Source organism: Plectrocnemia conspersa, unplaced genomic scaffold (assembly GCF_051122295.1).
Source record: "Plectrocnemia conspersa isolate PC_06_02 unplaced genomic scaffold, ASM5112229v1 ptg000006l, whole genome shotgun sequence".
NCBI classification, from domain to species: Eukaryota; Metazoa; Arthropoda; class Insecta; order Trichoptera; family Polycentropodidae; genus Plectrocnemia; species Plectrocnemia conspersa.
In genome coordinates, this window is record NW_028277170.1 from 5,331,560 (window position 1) to 5,352,022 (window position 20,463).

A 20,463-nucleotide genomic window follows, 5' to 3' on the forward strand; every position below is an offset into this window, starting at 1 on the left:
TTTATTATTATTATTTAACACAGAAGAAGGTCTCATAAAAGTACATAGAAAGTAAAATTGCGAGTAAAGCCATCGCTAGATTTTTCAGAGTGCTAAAAATGTCCGGTAATCGGTTGCAAGCACTCCCAATTTATTGCTTATAGTGGCACTATTCTTTATTCTCCAATCGATTTCTTTCCAGATTTGGACCCTAAATCGAGCCCATATGCAATTTTTAAGATACTGCAAGTTGAATCTCTCAATAATCAATTTGCATTTAATGGAATCCATATATTTAGAATACAACAATATCACATCATTCATAACAAAATGTATTATAACAATAAAAATTACTTATGAATATTATGAAATGACCGTTTTATCTAACTACCTCTAATTTTCTATATACGTGAAGCTTGTCTCATAAAAATGTAAACATATGCACTCTATTCCAACGCTAAAAAATACCATCTCTTTTGAAACGAGCGAAACTCACTTTGGATAGTCATGCCGTATACATTTTCATGAAACCGCCCGAAAAGAAATACTAAATTCAATATCGTCGATCCGACGCCTTCGGATCTGTGTAAAGAATTATTATTGAAATATTCGCAATATAGAGCACACAATAATGGTCGGCAGGTGGCTGAGTGGACGGACGAGAGCGGCTTCAATGCGGTGGCCGCAAAGTACGTCCGGCTGAAGCCCAGGGCGGATATTGAAAAGAATCGGACCTACATTGTGACCACAATAATCGAAGAGCCTTACATCATGATGAGAAAGGCCGACCCGGGTGAGACTCTGGAGGGCAACGATCGCTTCGAAGGGTACTGCAAGGATCTGGCCGACCTCATCTCCAAGAAGCTCGGAATCAATTGTGAGTATGCACATATAACACTATTTTTATCCTAATAATGTATAAAATGTTTTAAAATTATATTCACTTTGAACATAAAATTCTGACTAATTGTCGTTGATATTTAAGTCCGGGCTTTGCTTCAATATCAGTCCTTATGTACTATTTTAACTCGCTTTTATTTTAAGAACATTAGCTTACACTGTTTTTAAATAATATAATGTAACAGGTATTCTGAATATAAAACTAAAAAATATTTTATTTTGAGATTGAAAATACCGTCAATGATTTACATGAGGGAATTAAAAAAATAAATATAAATTATTTTATATTTTTTTCATTGTAATAAAACGCAATTTTTTTAATGAATTTATAAATACAAAGTTATTAATTTAACTAAAAATGAGTGGTTAAAACAAATACATCAACCAAATTTCCCATTAGTTAATCCCGAAATAAATTGTTTTTTTAATGAAATAAAAAAACACTTAAATAATTTGTTTAATTTTATTATTTCAAAATACAATTTCTTTCTCAAGGTATAACCTTCTCCCACCTCTGGGTCGAATTATTAACCCATTTAGACCTGAAACTAATTTTATATATTTTTTATTACTAATGAAATTAAGGGGGTCCGAATGTCATTTAAAAATACATTATGTAAGAGTTGCTGGAAATCAACCATGCCATATATGATACAGTAGGTTCATGCATTTTCAAAATGCAAAAGAATGATATTCAATTCTTACTATGTTTTTAATTATTTCACAATCTTCTTTCTGTGTCTCTGCACTGTTCAATCTGACTGATTTAATCTCTCGGCCAGCTAATGATTTGCTTCTGTTTCTGCAACTAGAACATCATCATCTATCTTTGCTGTTCTCCCACTTGTTATCGTGATTTTCCGTTCGCTTTAAAACATTTTTGACGTTTACAGATATCTAATAAATCACCTACCACTTAATAAATGTCATTTTTTTAAAAAACTCATTAAACATACATTTTTATACAAATTATTTGCTTGGTAAAAATTCTACATTCGTTAATCGGAATCTCAAGTCCAGATTTTTATCAACACATATATAACTAAATACGTACTCAGAAATCAACAACCGAAGTACGGTTGATTGTTAATATTTAAATAAAAAAACGACACTCATTTCGGGCTTACCTCATATATAATATTTGCAAAATACATAAAACTTGTTTAAAAACAGATTTCGACGATAAATATATCGGAAAAATTATTTATGAGTGCAATTCATCAATGTTTGTAACATATAATATATAATAAAATTACCTTTTAAAATAATTATATATATACACATTCCTTAAATATTTTATTATTAATAATTCATATAATATTATTAATATTTTTTAATGTATTTCTTATTATTTACATTTAAATCTAATAAATAAATAAAATTGTACTTAAATGGAAAATATTTAACTAAACAGAATATTTAAATTACATCAAAGAAAACTTTCTTGGCGTATATTGAAAAATTATCTTTTGATATACTTTTTTCATCTACCATTATTATCGCAACATAATAAAAACCATATTTATTATTATGTATATATATATGAAATCATTTTTCAAATTGATTTTTCAGTATAATTAAAATGTGTAACCCGAAACTGTAACCTGATTCGAGTCTACAAAATATCGGACGGTAAACAATATCTATTACTTCAGTACTTTATGTAGGGAATATTCTGTAATATTTTTTGTATATGTGCGATGAAAAAGGGTTATCGATTCGCTGGATTTTATGGTATCGTTTTTGTCACTCGTGCAAAGCACACAATCTGTCAAATGTCATTGTGTCTCGCCTCAATGGGGACGTAAAAATGTCCTTATTGATTTTATAATTAATTGGATGCCTCGAGGGCATAAAGTCCTACGAAATTGAGTTATAGATACAATGATGGGTGATTGAGGATTTTTTTTATAAGCATAAAATATTTTTGATAGACTTTATAAGTGTGGTTTGCCAAAATTGATTTTTATCGTGTCTGACCAATGTAAATTTTGGCATATTTGCCTCAAAAAATTTGGAATACTCCTAATTCATTATAAACTTTCTCTTTTTCATTCAGTAGAATGGTTCCTATTTTATTTTGAGATTTAAAAATGGTTCTAACACCCTCTTTGAAAAATAATCTTTTCTATAGTAGCATATAATAAATGCGATGTTTATTACAAATATTAGTGAAGCCATTTAATTTTAATGCTTCATGGACATTTTTAAATTCCTTAAATTTGTGTTCATTATCTGAAAATTTATCTGCTCTATAAAATAGATAGTTGTGCAGGATCATGATGAGAATTAGCATAATAATATAACAATAATAAAAGTTTTGTGTTTCCAAATTTCAATAGTAAATTTAATTTTTTCATGTTGATTATTCAAAAGATTTAGTAAAAATTGTTATAAAAATATAGCTGTGATATTTTATACGGCATTTAACGAATCTAATAAACTTTTATTGCTGCATATGCGAGAGATGAATATATGCAAATGTCTGTAGTGCATTGTTAAATATTTAATATCAAAACTTTATTCTCAAACAGAATCGATAAAGTTTTTTACTCGTGAAAGTTAGAAAATTCTTAATAACGAAAGCAAATAGAAAGAGAGAGAAGAAGAAAAATCGCGTGGTGAAATTTATATGGAAAGCTTGCGAGATTAACGTTCCTGCAAAACTTTCCTCTCGATTGAATTCGTAATTATATGTACATGACTTTAATGCATGCATTAAGAAAATGTACACATTCTTTTGTGGGGTTGTTGAAAAATATAACGAACAATTTAACTTAAGTTACATCATTTAAAATTTAAAGTTGAAAGATAACGATGAACATGAACGAATGGATTAAACTTTTCAGTACCACACTTTAACTTGTGAGAGCTCATCGACGACGCTACATTTTAGTTATTCTTAACTTATATTTACAATAAGTACCTTTTAACTAAAACATGCTGTTTTTGCTTGTTAAAAAGCAAAAAAACTAACTACTCAAAATAAAATCTAAAAATATCCAAAATTTGATAATTAAATAGTAAAATGCTTGACCCAAAAATCGCCAGAATGTATCAATAATGATTAATTAGTTCTGTGAATTTCCTTTTATATTAAAAATGAAAAATATGTTTTATAGATTTTCAAAACAAATCCAATGGAGCAAATTAAACCCTTGAAATTATTAATAATTTCAAGGGTTTCATTTTTTGTCAGAAAAAAATAATAAAATAAAAATCGGCAGTAACAAAGCACAAACATTGATTCTTCTCTTCAACTTTTGCAAATGTATATTCTTTATGCGGTCACCGTTAAAAAGTTTAAATTAATTGTGAAAGCTTATAAGGGTCCAGCCAAGTTTTTCTCTCTCTCTCTCTCTCTCTCCCTTTCACACAAGTTTCTCTTCTAACTTTTTTTTCTTTAATCAAAACTTTAATTTAATAATCGTTCTCAAAGTGACTGTTATCAAGTGCAAAGGCATTAGTCATAATTTAAAAAGTCAGTTTTTTACCGAGAAAACCGGGAGAGAATTAAAGCGCTCAACGGTTTATTATCCACTGAATAATATAATAACATTAAATATATACAGAAGAGCCAATTCACAACTTTTTAAATGAAAAGTTTACTTTATATTTGCTGTATATACAACATCTGAAGCTGTTGTTTTAAACACTTATGGTTATTTACGGTTGTGTACTCAGTTAAAGTTGTTAATTACGATATAAAAAAAATGATTCAATGTAAACCTACATAAGTTCTATTCTTTTTAATTAACTTTAATTAAATTTATTTATTGATACAAACAATGGATAAATAGATTTGCGAGAAAGTTCTGAGAAGGATTTTTTGACCTTATTGTAAATCTACCGTTCTAAACTGACAAGCACTAATTCGTTTCAATTCCCATTGGTCAAGATTGACAATCTAAAGAGACGTGGATAATAACTCAAATACCACTAATTATCATTACAAATGTACATTTTTTTGTTATAAATTGAATTAAACGTTGAATGTTTAACTGTCTTCGTAACTAAAAAGCATTTTTTTTTGTTATTAATCATATAATTTATTTATTTAAGATAATAATATTTCACGTCAAAAAAACGATGGATACAAAAAACTTTTTTATTAGTAAAAAAAAGTTTTTTGTATCCAAAAGTCAGAACACATGGTGTGACAAAATTACTGAATTAAAATAATTGATTTTTACGGTAGCCCAATATTTTTTAGATAAATGTAAATAAGACAGTTTTCTTTTTCATACAATGTTTGTATAAACCCATATATAACCCAAGTGCAAAAATATATATTTTTACTTCATATAAAATATTATCTAACTGTAGACATAGATTAAATATATATTTTATTTCAGAAAGATTATGACATTCTAAAAAAAATCAACAGAAAAAAACACATGATTCTTAAAAATATGAATTTATTTAATAATGTATTTCTATATAAAAATTGTGCCTAGAATATCACATAAAATATATTTTTTTTAATAAATTGTCTAAAATGTAGGACCGATTTTTATAATATTTTTATGGACAGCATCCCAAATCTAACGTCACTAATATTATATAGTACTGTTCTGCTATTTTTTATTATTGTTTTTGGTTAAGATTGGTTAGGTTGTATTTCAAAATTAATTTCTTCAACTTGTGTTCAGAAACAGATTTTAATGAAAGATTCCTATGACATCAATTTTGTAAAAACCCAACTAATTTGAACCAAAAAGAATATTCAAGAATTGCCTCCCGATAACAGAAAATAATATATTACTTAATAAATTACGATAAATAATACTAAGTACGATTTTGTATAAGATTGAGAATATTTTAAATGTAAAAGTGGTTTTAAAAGGATTACATTATTATAATATGGATTAAAATTATTGATTTTTTTATATTAATAATACGAATTGTGTCAAAGAACATTAAGGAGTTGTGTTATATTCTGAGTCTATTCAGTTATCTGAAATTTCTAAAAGAGTCTGGTTATAAAACATTTTTATGGACCCAATAACCATAACCATAAATTTAAAGAGGGTGTCAAAAAGTATGTTAAAATCTTAATTAAAGTAACTCTCATGGGAGGTTTATGATTTAATTGCTACGTATATAAAATTCAGTTTTTATTCCGTAAGTATAACTGATAAAAACTTACTCAATCATTTCCTAATTATATCTGGTCAGAGAATTTAAAACATTATATAATTAAATTTAAATTCAAAATAATTTATAATTAAAGTTATCAATGAGTTAACTTTAGTAATAAAATTTGTTGGTTGTATATGTATATGTTTGACCACCCTATACAAAAACTTGGCAGGTGCTTTGCTTGTAATTTTATAGTATCCTTCCCTCTCGTGCGGATAATAATAAAGGCTGTATTTAACAGCGCAAATGCGCAACCCTTCAATAATTTTCATACACAAAAATGCTCCATCTCCCATCTACTCGCCCGCTGCGGGCGAAAACCTCCACCGCCCCCAGACATCGCGAAATTACCATCACGCGCTCGTGTAATAGGTGAAACTTATCAAATAACCTCGCTGGATTCATTTTGCACGGCTCCAACTTCGACATGGAGATTCGGCATAGAAAAACTCCAATGGTAAACGTTACGCGAAAATATCGGCAGAGATCGCGGCTTTCCCTATTTCTCCATCTGCGGATGGGTGGGACGAGAGTAGTGTGAGGAGTGGTGGCTCAGAACACGGCAGTGCACCCCGCTGAAAATCTAATGAAATCTTCATTTTTATGAGCTCTCTTAAATGAGAACTGAACCTACCGGCGAGAAGTTTCCTAATATTTGCTTTCGGCATAAGCGATGAAGACCTTTACGCCGGCTCGCAGACCTTCTGGATGTGTGTAGAAAATTATAGATATATCCGTTTGGTTATATAAACATTTTCCTAAAAATCAAGTAAGCCTATATAGCTATAATTCCATTGGAAACTGTTCTTGGAGAGCTGTCGGATAGCTTCAAATTTTTTTTTACAATGAACTTAAAACAGAAAAAGTTTACATATGGCAATAAGGTTTCGATTTATAGAGCATAGAACATTAACACAAAAATATAGATAATATAATGACGCTAATTCTAAGAATTTCTTTTGGAACGCTCTCTATGAATAATCAACTTGGTAATAAAATTAGTCACCTCGAGTACTTACAATTTAAATATAAAACAAGTACTGAGTTTAATTCTTTCTGCGAACTGGTGGGTGGTATAAAATAAATGTTGTACAAAACGCGATTTTCCAAAGTACCCTATAAAAAAAAATTAATTGCAATTGGACCCTCCACAAAAAGCCACCATTTACATACTTCTACGGGGACAGATTATGCTTACAGATTCTATATTCTCAAAAGATTCAGATTATTCAAATTATTCTTTATATTTCTGATGTCGACTGAAAATAATGAAAATAATGTATCCAGTGATTTATTTTTATTTTTAATGAGGCTCCTGAAATATTTAAGTGCTGTAGATGTCCTTCACTTAAATAACATTGTGTTATGTACATCAGTGAACGTCAGAGCTTCCTATTTTTATTCACTGGACTAACACAATCACACTGAGTAGAAAACTAGTTACTGTGATATTACATATATATGATTTTATTAATTTATTCAACCTTTTTTGTAATTATTTTCTGGTTGAGAACCAAAAAGAACTAATTTTACTTCTTCTAATTAATTAAGTATTCATCCCTTCAAAAACGTTTCATTGAAAGTAACAAGTAGTAGTCAAAAGGGGCCCAGTTCGGTGAAAACTTTCCAATTAAAATTTCAGATTAATTATTTAAGGGTCAATGTAGCAGTATGTAGTAGCATATTTTTTGTCTATTCACTAGAGATGGTCTCATTTCACTCAATAGAGTTAATAAAATTACTATACACTTTTGCATTCACTGTTGAACCTTGTTTTACCACTCAGATTTAAAAGTTGAAATTGCCTTTTCTGCGTCACTCTTTTTTGTTGGTCACATTTTAAAAATAATATAATACATATGCTTCGTCCCCAGTAATTTGATGAAAAAAATAGCTGTATTGATCAGATAATTCATGAAGAATCCCAGCTTTTGTATAGTTTTTGTGTAGCAGACCACAAACTAGACCTTTTTGATAATTATTCAATGGCTACAATGCAATTTTAACTTGTATGACAATTTCATCCCCTGATTTTTATGGTCCACTTTGAGTCTAATTCATTAAATTTAAAACACCAGAAACTGCCCAATATTTTTATAGCAGCTGTTGCATTTCTTTTCATATAAAAGAAAAAAAATCCCAATATTCCCTGATTAGCTAAAATGGTATCTGTAGTCATTGAACAAATATCAAGTAAAGCCAAAACACAAAAACTTTAAATTACGCGTTTACTACTTCACAGTCCAAACTATTTTCAAAAACTGTCTCGAAAAAACAACATCACTTATTTATTAGTATGCATCTCAATATATATCAATCTATAGTACAAACGCAATAAAAAAAATAACTAAGCAAAAATACAGAATTTTATTTAAATAATAAAAAATATAATCAATAAAATTGTGATATTAACCCAATATTGTTAATTTCTAAAATGTATTTTTTTTTATTAATCTTTATTTAAAACTTTAATAAAGGGCAACTTAAATACGACGATGAAATTATATAGCAAAAGAACCCGTTCATATATTTATTTATTTTTAGTAAATCTTTCGTTGTAATATTGGTGTACCGGAAAAGAATGTCGTTTTTTTAATAAAACAATTTTGTGCATTTAACGATTAGCCAGTGCAGGTCTTTTTTTATTTATTTCTGCATCTAAACGCTCTAGTTGATCACAATGCATTTGAGCGTTAATTGTCTGTCCGGGTTTTAATGTTTCAAAATAAATTATTCCCTTGCAGTTCGACAAAACAGACAAAATAACTTTTTTTGCAGAGAGCCCGGGCTTAGGGGTGGGTTTTGGTACCTGGCCCTTTGAAAGCCATTGTTTCTTGCGTCCTTGGTTTGAATACAACACCCATTTTTCGTCACCAGTTACAAGATGTTGTAGAAATGGAGTTTTGGTATTTAATTCCAATAACTCAGTGCACGCGTTTAGACGCTCACCTAGATTTTTCACTTAATTCATGAGGTATCCATTTTCCTTGTTTCCGCGTCTTGCTGATTTTTTTGATATGCTCTTGCTCGCTTGACCATGAACATCAGAGTTGCTCCGCGAGTTCTTGAATCGTTGAAGATGGATTTTGGTGAATCAGCTCAGTTAAAACACCGCTATCCACTTTAACAGGTCGACCACTTCCAGGGTTATTTTTTAGATCAAAATTGCCGGATTTAAATTGTTTAAACCACCTCTGGCATTTACGAACATTCAAAATATCTCCCAGTAAATCACAAATATTTTTTGTAACACGTGTTGCACTTTTTTTCTTCATGAAATGATAAAGCATAAAATTTCGAATAAATTTCTCATTCGTTACAAAGCTCTCCATTGTATATAGGGTTGTAATTTTTTTTGTTTAAAAGTCCTAATACACTCCAGGTATACGTAGTCAGAGAAACAACACAGAAAACGTTGTAAAAGTTCAACTGATGAAGCACAACTGACCACTTAAAAGTGATAACAAAAAAAACGACATTCTTTTCCGGTACACCTATTATGACAGGCTTAAGCACAATCAACAACTACTAAGTAAGAGTGAGACACCAAACTGAAATCAATCTATGAATTAGTGACATGAATTTTAATAATAAAAAACTATTATCACAACTTACAATCAATAGATCTACCTTAATTATATTTTAACAATACATATCTCTAAGATTATGTAAATATAACAAAAATAATCTGTAATGAATTTCATTACATTTTAATCACTAACTTAAATTTCTTAGACACGATAGAACACAAGGGTTCAAATAGGATTCAAATTCATGTCTTTCCGGTATTAATCACTGACTATATTAATAATTTACGTACCGGTTATATTTATATATATATATATATATATATATATATATATATATATATATATATATATATATATATATATATATATATATATATATATATATATATATATATATATATATATATATATATATATATATATATATAAGTTAAAGAGCAAAGCTATATATTTTATTTTTTTATATTTTTAATTTGCCAACGATGACATGTGTTTTTGTTAATGGTTTTTTAAAATATTTTATTTCTCGCTCATATTTTATATATATATTTACATTGAGTATATATGTAGATGTAAAGCTATAGTGATACATATACATAGTAAATACACAAATATTTGTATTATATTTTTCTAAGAACAATAAAAGGACTTCTTTCCTTTTTTTAATTGATTCTGACACGTTTGCTAAAAATGTCATTACTACCCAAAAATATTTAATTATATTTATTCCAAAATCAATTCAAACACACATACATACACAAGGATTTCGGTGAACGTTCCACGTCTCAGAAATTATTACTGCAGCGCGGCGTTCACGTAGTAGCCCTTAATAGCCACGTCTCACCATTTTCATTGTGACCCTTTTTTGTTTCGCACAGACGAGCTGCGCATAGTGAAGGACGGAAATTACGGAGCTGAGAACCCGGATGTGAAGGGTGGCTGGGACGGGATGGTCGGGGAGCTGGTCCGCAAGGTAAGATCACTTCATACTAATCGCACAACCACCCGACGAAACCCCCCGCCGCACGTTGGGGCAAACAAAGATATTTAACTCATAATTTAAGATAATAATCTAAAATTTGACATGAAATAGGTCTTACAATTTATTTATATTAAATTATTCAAAATATTTTGTAATAAAGACTTTTAGTGTGTAGCGTTATAAAATAACAAAATTATCTATATTAAATTATTATTAATTTGTTTTATACTTACTCATTACTAAATTAATTTAAATTTACCACTTAACTAAAACATTTTTAAAGAAAATGTTTTTTTTGTGCAATCTGTTTTTTAATTCTAAAATTTAACTTCAATCAATAAATCACCCATTAGCCATTAATATGTTCTCGACTGAGTCCCATTTTCTTTATTTTATTCCAATTATGGGTTTCCAGGTAAGTCTCTCTCCAGGTTCATCCCCAAATATTTTGCATCATCCGATTGCGATATTATTGCGTTATGCATAGTAAATGTAACATGGACAGCACTTTAACTCGTATGGCTTTATTCTCCAAATACGCAGCCATTCTTGTCTTTTGCTTAGAGATAATAACTGTGTCGTTAACACCAGTAGTCTTGTTTATAGGTACGTCTGCTGTATATATTAAATACAATACTGACCCTAGTACGTTACTCTGAAGTACTCCAGTTTTATTGGACAGACGTAAAAATTTTCATCATGATCTTGATTTACTATGACTTTATAATTTCGTATATATGGTGAAGTAGTACCTTTTAGAATTTATATTTTATTCCCACAAGTGACATATCCAGAAATGCAACTGAGTAATATTTCCTATTTTATTGATTTTTAATAATCTCGTTTGCCATTCGGTTTATTGAATTCATCTCGTTAAAAAGTAGTTTTGCAAACTATGACAAAGCAAAGGCTATTTTATGAATTTTGTCAAAATTTTTCATATAAGATTGATAATATTTAAAATATACCAAAAATAACATTCACAGATTACTCAAAAAAATCAGTTTTATGTGCAACGTGTTTTTCTTGTCTGATTGATTCGATACTTTGAAGGGCTCGTTTTATCAATAAGTTGCGTATTTATAGTATTTTTTACAAAATGATATTTTTCGTACAAAGAAGTCAAACCAACTGTGCGCCATCTCCTCCTCTCGCGCAATCGCTCTTACATCATCTCTTCTTCCGATTGACTGACATTTCAAATGGCCCACCCGACCGCCCACAAACCTCCCTGATTCCCTTTCCACCGCCGCACGCGAAGACACTCATTAACGTGAATCACATCTCAAATTTACATTGAATACGTTAGCGAATCGAATAAAGACATTTTTCCAATTTGTACTCGTGCCTCTACCTCCTTCAGTCTTCAAGCGAGGAGTCCAGGGGAAGAACGATCGATTGCATCAACTAATATTTCCAGTATTCATAAAACAGTTGAAATGTATTATTAAAATTGCATTAATACCTCAAACTCTATTTTTTTAATATAAATATTATTATGTACAATACATTTTTATTTATATAATATAATAAAAATAAGAATATAAAATTAAGAGGTGGTTACAAATTCAGACAAAAATTCTTATTAAATACATTGAGTTAAATATCTGAAACCATTGATATGTGTTTTTTAGCTTCTAACGTAACATGTTCAGGATTCCGGTTTGTTATTGTGTGCGTGAACTGTGTGGCTCAAAATATTTAATTTTTTTATTTTAAAAGAAAATATGTTTATTTAACATACATACATCTGAGCTAAGTTGGAAATTTCAACGGACAATTAAAAATATATTATTTAATCGAAGAAACCAGACATTGATGTCATTAATTGAATATATGCGCAAAATTCAAAATCTTTCACTAGTCAAAAAAATAATGAAGTCTTTAGCTATTCTTCAAAAGCAAAAAGATATAAAATGGGGAAAGAAATTATTCGCAGATTGTTTAATGGCTCGACGACTCTTATAAATCATTAGAATCCATTGAATAAATTAAAAAATTATCATTGGCGCAACGATAAGAATAATAACTTTTTTAAGCCTTACAGAGAATAGTGTAAAAAAACCAACAACGTACGGATTAATGGAAAAATAATTAAAATATTTTAATCCACGGGTAAGAGAACGAATAACTTACAATGTATATTTAAAGCCTTGATATGCCCAAGAAATTCTGTTCTCTTAAAATTTCATTTATAAATAAAAACAGTGGCACGAGCTTAGTGACCTACCCATGGAACAGTGGGCATATCTGGGTTAAACGAATATCAACACAAAATTATTTAAAATAAATCACTAGAGAAGATCGAACTTCTGTGCCACACTACGCTTTAATGACGAATACCAGCGTTGACGAATCAGCGACTGTCCTTAAAAGAGAAAGTACACGCTACATCGCTTCTCCCTCTCATATACATGTACACGCACACAATAACAAACCTGCATTCTTATCCCGAACGTACTTTATTTTATGTTTATATTTAAATTTAAAGTTGTTTTTATCGTAGTCTCCGATACACGATAGCAGTGGGTTAATATGATTACGTGAAATATTTTTATAGTATTTTCTGGTATAAAAACGACAATGTTTTTTGATTGTTGTTATTTAAATAATATTACAAAGTTTATTTAAATTAGTATAAAAATTTTATGAGCATATTTATCGATGTGCTGTGTCGCTGCAATGTGCAGGCTGAATTTCGAGCTGAACTTGGTAAAGGAAGGCTTGTCTTGAATATATCCACCGAGATGGCATCGAGGACTTTAAAAAATAAATTGTGTGACATGTTATTACACTGAAAGGCAATCGGATATCGAAAGCCCACTTCCTATACGAAATCCACTATGTCTTGTGTATCTGAATTATTGCATGTATATATATTAAAAATAGAGAAAAGTAGCGGACTCAAATTACTAATTCGATATTGATTCGTTGAATGAATACTGGTAAATGAATTTATCTAAAATATGTTGTATTTTATCTGGAAAATGTAAACACCAGAGAGAAATTCGCTGCGAATCAAAAATTATTTATTTACATTTTTTTAGATGAATTTATAAAACTCATTGACTGGCTTCAATTCCGTAAAGACCTTTTGTAAAAGCGTAAAAAATCGTAAGCGTAGCTGCTCATACGATACCTATGTTAGTCGAAATCGTTACGATTCGAGTAGTATCCGCTCACGTATGAAAATATTTATAGCACACATTAAATACGCGAGCAATCGGATTTCATATACTCTCCAAAAATAATAATATATTTATTAGGTAGCCGGAAACGACTCGTATGTAAGTTTACGACATTTTTATTTTTAAATACATTTTCTTCTTTCTCAGTGTTACCGCTGATTGTTCGTATGATTAAATTATTTTTTTACAAACTGATAGTTTGCACAAATATGCCACATTTAATCTATATTGTTAGTGTTTTACCCTAAAAGATTTTGTTATTTAGATATCCTTGATATGTTTTTTTTTCTCTTAAGTTAAGATAGTTTAATTTTTATAGGTTTGCAGCACTGCCGTTTTTGTAAGCATTTTCTAGATTTAAATTAAAAGTCGAATTATTGTATATTTAAAGTCGGAAGCAAAGTGGAAAGTCATAGTGAATATTCTTTACTTCAAATTAAAAAAAATCATTTTTATATTAAGAATTTTGAAATTACACGAATATATTTTTTATTTATTACCTATTATCCGTCCGAAGAACGCCGGAAAATTTAGATCTTAATTGATATATAAATACACCCATACCTCGCTTCATACAAATTCAATGGGATCGGTTCCAAATTTGTTAAATATGTAACATGGTTTATCATTTAAAATGCATTTTATCTTTTTATTTCATTTAAATCAAAAGTACATACATAACAAGTACATACATTTGTACATTAAATAATTACAGACTCCAAAAACCAACAATAATCCATAAACAAAAATGAAACAACTTCATGTTACATAAAATATGTGTATGTATACATACATATTTTTTTTTAAATGGCTTTAATCTGAAGACGATGAAGAAATGGTAACCTGCAGATCACTGTCGTCCTCATTTTTCGCTGGTAAGGATGGGCCTGGCTTAAAAAATTGTCCAACGTTGTTTGTCTTGCCTTTTTGTCTATTTCGTTCTTCAGTGATTTATAACTAATGGCTGAGTTAATTCCTCGAGAAACTTTAGCGCTACGTTCGACGTCAGGATCGTTTTCAAGGAAGATTTTTTATTCCTTGTTCGAAATAGGAAAAAGCTTTCGACAATTTTTTTGATGTTAGCTGTTTGGATACAGCAGGCTCTGTCTCTTCATCAAATGTCGGTTCTGCTTGCAACTAATTGAAATCCTCATATGAAAGGGGTTCCCTATCAGCTTCAAGTAGATCAAGCACATCACGTTCGTTCAAACATTCTAAGCCGAGATCATGTGCTAGATCTAAAATGTTTTGCCTAATTTCAGGAAGGCAATTAACTTCTGCATCAGTACTTTTTACACATTCTGGCCATATTTTTTTCCAAACATGGTTCATTGTTGTTAATTTTAATTTCTTTCATGATTCACTGATGCTGTCAACAGCATCCTTGATGCTATAGTTTTTCCAAAATGTTTTAATTGAAGATTTACCATCGGTTTACCCTTATAAGTTGTCGTAAAGTTCGGCGTAGGTAATATGCCTTAAAATGGCTATTGCACCCTAATCCATTGGTTGGATCAGAGCTGTTATATTTTTCGGAAGGTACTCAAATCATGACATCTTCAGATAGTTCGGATAAATTAGTAGGATACCCTGGTGCATTATCCAAAATTAGCAAAGCCTTGTTGCTTAAGTTATTGTCTCGCAAATATTTTTTCACTTCTGTGCAAAAGTGATTTTTGAACCAATCTTCAAAAGTAGCTTTATTCATCCAAGCTTTCTTGTTGGATCTCCATATGACGGGTAATTGATTTTTATTTAGTCCTTTAAGAGGACTTGGATTTTCGGACCAATTTATTAAAAGTGGTTTTAGCTTAAAATTACTCGCGGCATTTGCACCAAGTAGCAAAGTTAATCGTTCTTTAGACCCCTTATAACCAGACGCAGATTTTTCGGTTTTTGAAATGTATGTGCGATCAGGCATTCGCTTCCAATAAAGCCCTGTTTCGTCTACGTTAAACACTTGTTCAGGTTTATAACCACCTCTTTCAATAATTCCCTTTAAAATGTTGGGATATTCCTTAGATGCAGCCTCATCGGCGCTAGCTGCTTCACCTTTCATTTTAAAATTATGCAAATTAAATCTATTTTTAATTTTTTTTAAAAATCTACATCGAAAAAAAGTTTTTTTTGCCGTTATAGCGAAACATTTTAGGCCGTAAATCGAAAACGTGCCTTAATTGAAGAGGGCCGTTATAGCGAAATGCCGTATAAAGAGCGGCCGTATAGCGAGGTATGGGTGTAATATGATTTATTTCTGCGTTAGTGGTCTGCATAATGTTTATCCAATTTTCAATGGTACGCAGGTGTATAAATTGGAATACTGCTCAATTGCACAATATTCCTTTTAGTCAGTATAATTTTATAATTGTTTACATCACTTAATCTCATTTGTACGACACTCAGCTTATACTTGAGTAAAAAAAATATTTTTTTAAGTGAAAGTGTAAGACCTCTTAAAAAAAATATGGTAAGTTTTTCGCTATTGATTTAATTTTACTCTTATGATCATAGTAAAACACTGTTTTTTCTTCTTTCGAATTACACCACCTTTTCATATTTTTTGGCACCACTTTTACTAGAATATACGCTACTCTACGCAAAATGTAACTTTGAATAATACTATATAATTGAACAATATTGCTATTTTTGCCGTTTGAATACTCAGGTTTATATTTTTCGAGTGCACAGTGGGTCATCGCTCGGGTTACCGCTTCATTGGGTTTTCCCTCAAGTCCCCAAGCTCCCCCGATCCGATCGTTCAATGCCTATTGATGCATCATTATCACGGGAGGTTTTTTTTTATCTCATTGAGACGAGAGGGCTTACCCTCAAAAATATCACCAGAGAATAATAAAATCCCTGATTGGAGCCGGTCTCGTTATTGGCCACAGATTGAGTATAATATGCGGCGAGGCCAGGGTCGCCGAATTTCGGGAAAAGTATACAGTTGTATTGTGCGTAAGTATAGATACAGTCAAAACGAAAATGCGAAAGAAGAGTAATCGCAATATTCGTAAAGTAAAGATTCAAAGTCCAGATAATCATTTAATTCTGCGATTGACTTATGCTGAATTCAACATATATGAATCGATACTTTTTTTTGTGATTCGGGATTTTATCAGCTTTGTAATTTTATATTTAATTAAAATTTGGAGTTAATGGAAATAGAAAATTGCTAAACGTATTTTTAATATTACTAATTATCTCACTGAAACGTTCATAAAAACATCTTCACTTTTTATGTATAACGTTTATTAATTCTGTCTAAGCTTCCTAATTTATACTTTTCAACTGCGTCTCAGGGGGAAGTGGTGCCCTCTTTAACCTTCTAGATTAGCGTCTTGTTCGATTCGTATTCGAGTCTCAATTTTGGGTTAAAAGCTTGCACAGCTGTTATTCATTGCGGCGATTGCTTCCGTGGCCGGAATCGTCGAGCGATTTTTAACTGTTTTACTGCCGCACCGCGAACACGTACAGGTTAAATAGGTTATATTATGTATTAGGATAGACGCAGAAGCGACTCCTTCTAAAACTTGTAAACATATACAAGATCTAACGTCATTAAACATCAGACCACGAAATACTTACGGGGAATATTGTTAGAGTTTCAACAAAATAATCGATTTATTTTCGCAAAAAATATGCAGTTTTATTACAGATTAGTAAATATCAATATACGAGGGTGGAATAAAAACCTTAAAAGTACGTTAAAAATATATTGTCCCATAAATTTGCAATAGTGTTAAAAACACATAATTTAAATTAGGAGTAAAATTAAATGGTAAGGTTATTGAAATTCATAGACGAATGAAAGTTCAGAATGTCTGTCACAAAACTTTTGGAATAGTTATTTATTTGTATTCAAGGGATATAATTATTTAGGGGACCCCAATGCGACACGATAATCTAAACAATAATAATTATGAGAGAAAAATGTATTAAATATTCAAATTAAAATACACAAATCAGACCAGCTCCTCGTAGCTGACATAAATATATCAGTGTGCAATGCTAGCTTATTAAAGAGCCGAATGACAATAGCCATAGGCGAGTTGGATTTTTTTTAAATAGAGTACGCTCGGGATATGGATTCCGGTTTGTGATTGTGTGCGTGAACTGTGTGGCTCAAAACAATTTCGCTCAGAATATTTAATTTTTTTATTTTAAAAGAAAATATATGTTAATTTAACATACATACATCTTAGCAAAGTTGGAAATTTCAACGGACAATTAAAAATATATTATATAATCGAAGAAACCAGACATTGATGTCATTAATTAAATATTTGCAAAACTCAAAATCTTTCACTAGTCAAAAAAATAATGAAGTCTTTAGCTATTCTTCAAAAGCAAAAAGATATAAAATAGAGAAAAAAAATATTCGCAGATTGTTTAATGGCTCGACGACTCTATTAAATCATTAGAATCCATTGAATAAATTAAAAAATTATCATTGGCGCAACGATAAGAATAATAACTGTTTTAAGCCTTACTGAGAATAGTGTAAAAAACCAACAACGTACGGATTAATGGAAAAATAATTTAAATATTTTAATCCACAGGTAAGAGAACGAATAACTTACAGTGTATATTTGAAGCCTTGATATCAATTAACCAAGAAATTTTGTTCTCTTAAAATTTCATTTATAAATAAAAAACAGTGGCACGAGCTTATTGTCCTACCCATGGGACAGTGGGCATATCTGGGTTAAACCAATATTAACACAAAATTATTTAAAATAAATCACTAGAGAAGATCGAACTTCTGTGCCACACTGCACTTTAATGACGAATACCAGCGTTGACGAATCAGCGACTGTCCTTAAAAGAGAAAGCGAGACAACGAAGTACACGCTACATCGCTTCTCCCTCTCATATATATGTACACACACACAATAACAAACCGGCATCCTTATCCCGAGCGTACTCTACATATATTTCAATAATTAGTAGTTACATTTTCGTAAAGATATTTTGAATTGTCTTTAATTAAGTTTGTCAAATTGATGATTGGTTTAATGTGGTCCTTATTAATTAACCTTTGTAAAATACCTTCTAAATTTATAAAATATATATATTGCGCTTAGTCACTTATCGATCGTCCATTATCATTTCATGGATTTCGACTATTTCTGGCGTGGTGTCCATTTGGACGGCCTGAACGCTCATCAGAAAAAATGCTAATCCAATATTTTATTGTTGGATATTGAAGGCGCAGAGTCCCCATAACCATACTTTAATTCGGTGTTGATCCTATCGTTCATTTTATTTTTTTAAAAACAATAATCGAATCACTGCACAATATTCAATTTTATTATTTTTTGTTAAAATTCAAAAGTTTTTCGCTTTTAATTATTGTTGAACCCAAACTAAATGACGCAGCAGGCTGATAATTGCCAAGTTGACAAGTAAATATTAGTATTTATGAATAAGACCATTTTGGTGATACTCTTGCTAGGCCGACTAATTCTCAACCGCCCCTTCTGGCATTTATTCAGGCATAATATAATTTTTATGACAATGAATTGAAAATCATTTTCTATTTATTTTTAAATATAATATTCCATATATAAAATAATAGATACGCCATTTAGAAATCTCTACTAGATATACAATAAATGTATGTTTATTTCTCTGGAAAACACGCTTCTTTGTAAAGCAAATAAGAAGAAATTTACTTGCAACATCGAGGTTTATTTTCATAAGTACTAGAATAGCGACAATAATTGCTTTCTCTTTACTCGGAAGTTTCGAAACAAAGCATTGAAATTGGTAAAAGTAGTGAGCGCCGCCTTTTAATAACTTTTGAACCGACAAAGAGCTTTATGCTCAATTTACTGCTTGCTAATAAAACGTAATTCAATTTTGTAGATGCGACAAAGTTGACTAAATATAATACAATTATAAATAATAAGATTAAATATAATGCAACTAAAGATGAGCATTTACTGTTTTTTTTATGATTCGTATTACTAAAAAAAGGAATTTATTAATTTAATTTATTGTAGATATAATATAAAAAAATAATGCGTATCTACTTTTTTATTCTTAAGTCACACTTTTAAGTGCATCTGACTTTAAATTTATTTAATACTTGATATTGTCTAACATTAGTATTGAAAATTGACAAACGTCTAGATAGACGATAATTTAATTTTTTAAATATTTTCTCTGTGTTCTAATGGTGTCAAAATGTTGAGCAATCTAATACGTCTCCTTATAAAACGCCATAAGCGATATTTAATAACATTTAAGAGAGACGCTAAATCCACATCGTGCTCGAGAACCAGACTTTTGCTTTGGTAATGAGGTGTGCAAACAAGTGTTCAAGTCGTATCAAAGCCCAGAGATTATGCTTTATGACGTGGCTTGGAAGGTCACGACTTGTATGTCAGGATTTGGCACGAACCGTGAAGAGATCACTGAAGCAATCGTCGACGGATTCCGACTGTGATCCTCTGCTATATCCACGGAACTGGAATTGTGACGCTTCGTGAAATTGTCGGATAATGTGGGGGAGAGTGAGGATAAAAAATGATCTACTAACAAGTTTTGAAAAATAATTTATAAACATAGATTTTATTTGAATTTATTTTCAAGCAAGGGTTAGAATTAAGCGATACAATCCTATGGGGGCGCTAAGTGATCCAAAAAGGGAGGTCGTAGCCATGGATACAATTAGGGGACGGTCAGTGTAAAAAAAAAAAAATGAGCGTTCAGATCTTAATAGAGTCTCCAATTA

At 30.3% G+C, this 20,463-nt stretch overlaps 1 protein-coding gene across 4 annotated transcripts in view; it reads left to right on the forward strand.

Moving 5' to 3' along the window:
• The window catches only part of LOC148234077 (glutamate receptor 1-like), a 393,208-nt gene that overhangs the window by 351,271 nt on the left and 21,474 nt on the right, over nt 1–20,463 (forward strand). For all 4 annotated transcript variants that reach the window (XM_088187823.1, XM_088187822.1, XM_088187824.1 and 1 more), the window contains 2 exons: nt 622–856; nt 10,430–10,524. In XM_088187823.1, coding sequence (XP_088043949.1) covers nt 622–856; nt 10,430–10,524 — 330 coding nt within the window. The remainder of the gene's footprint in view (nt 1–621; nt 857–10,429; nt 10,525–20,463) is intronic.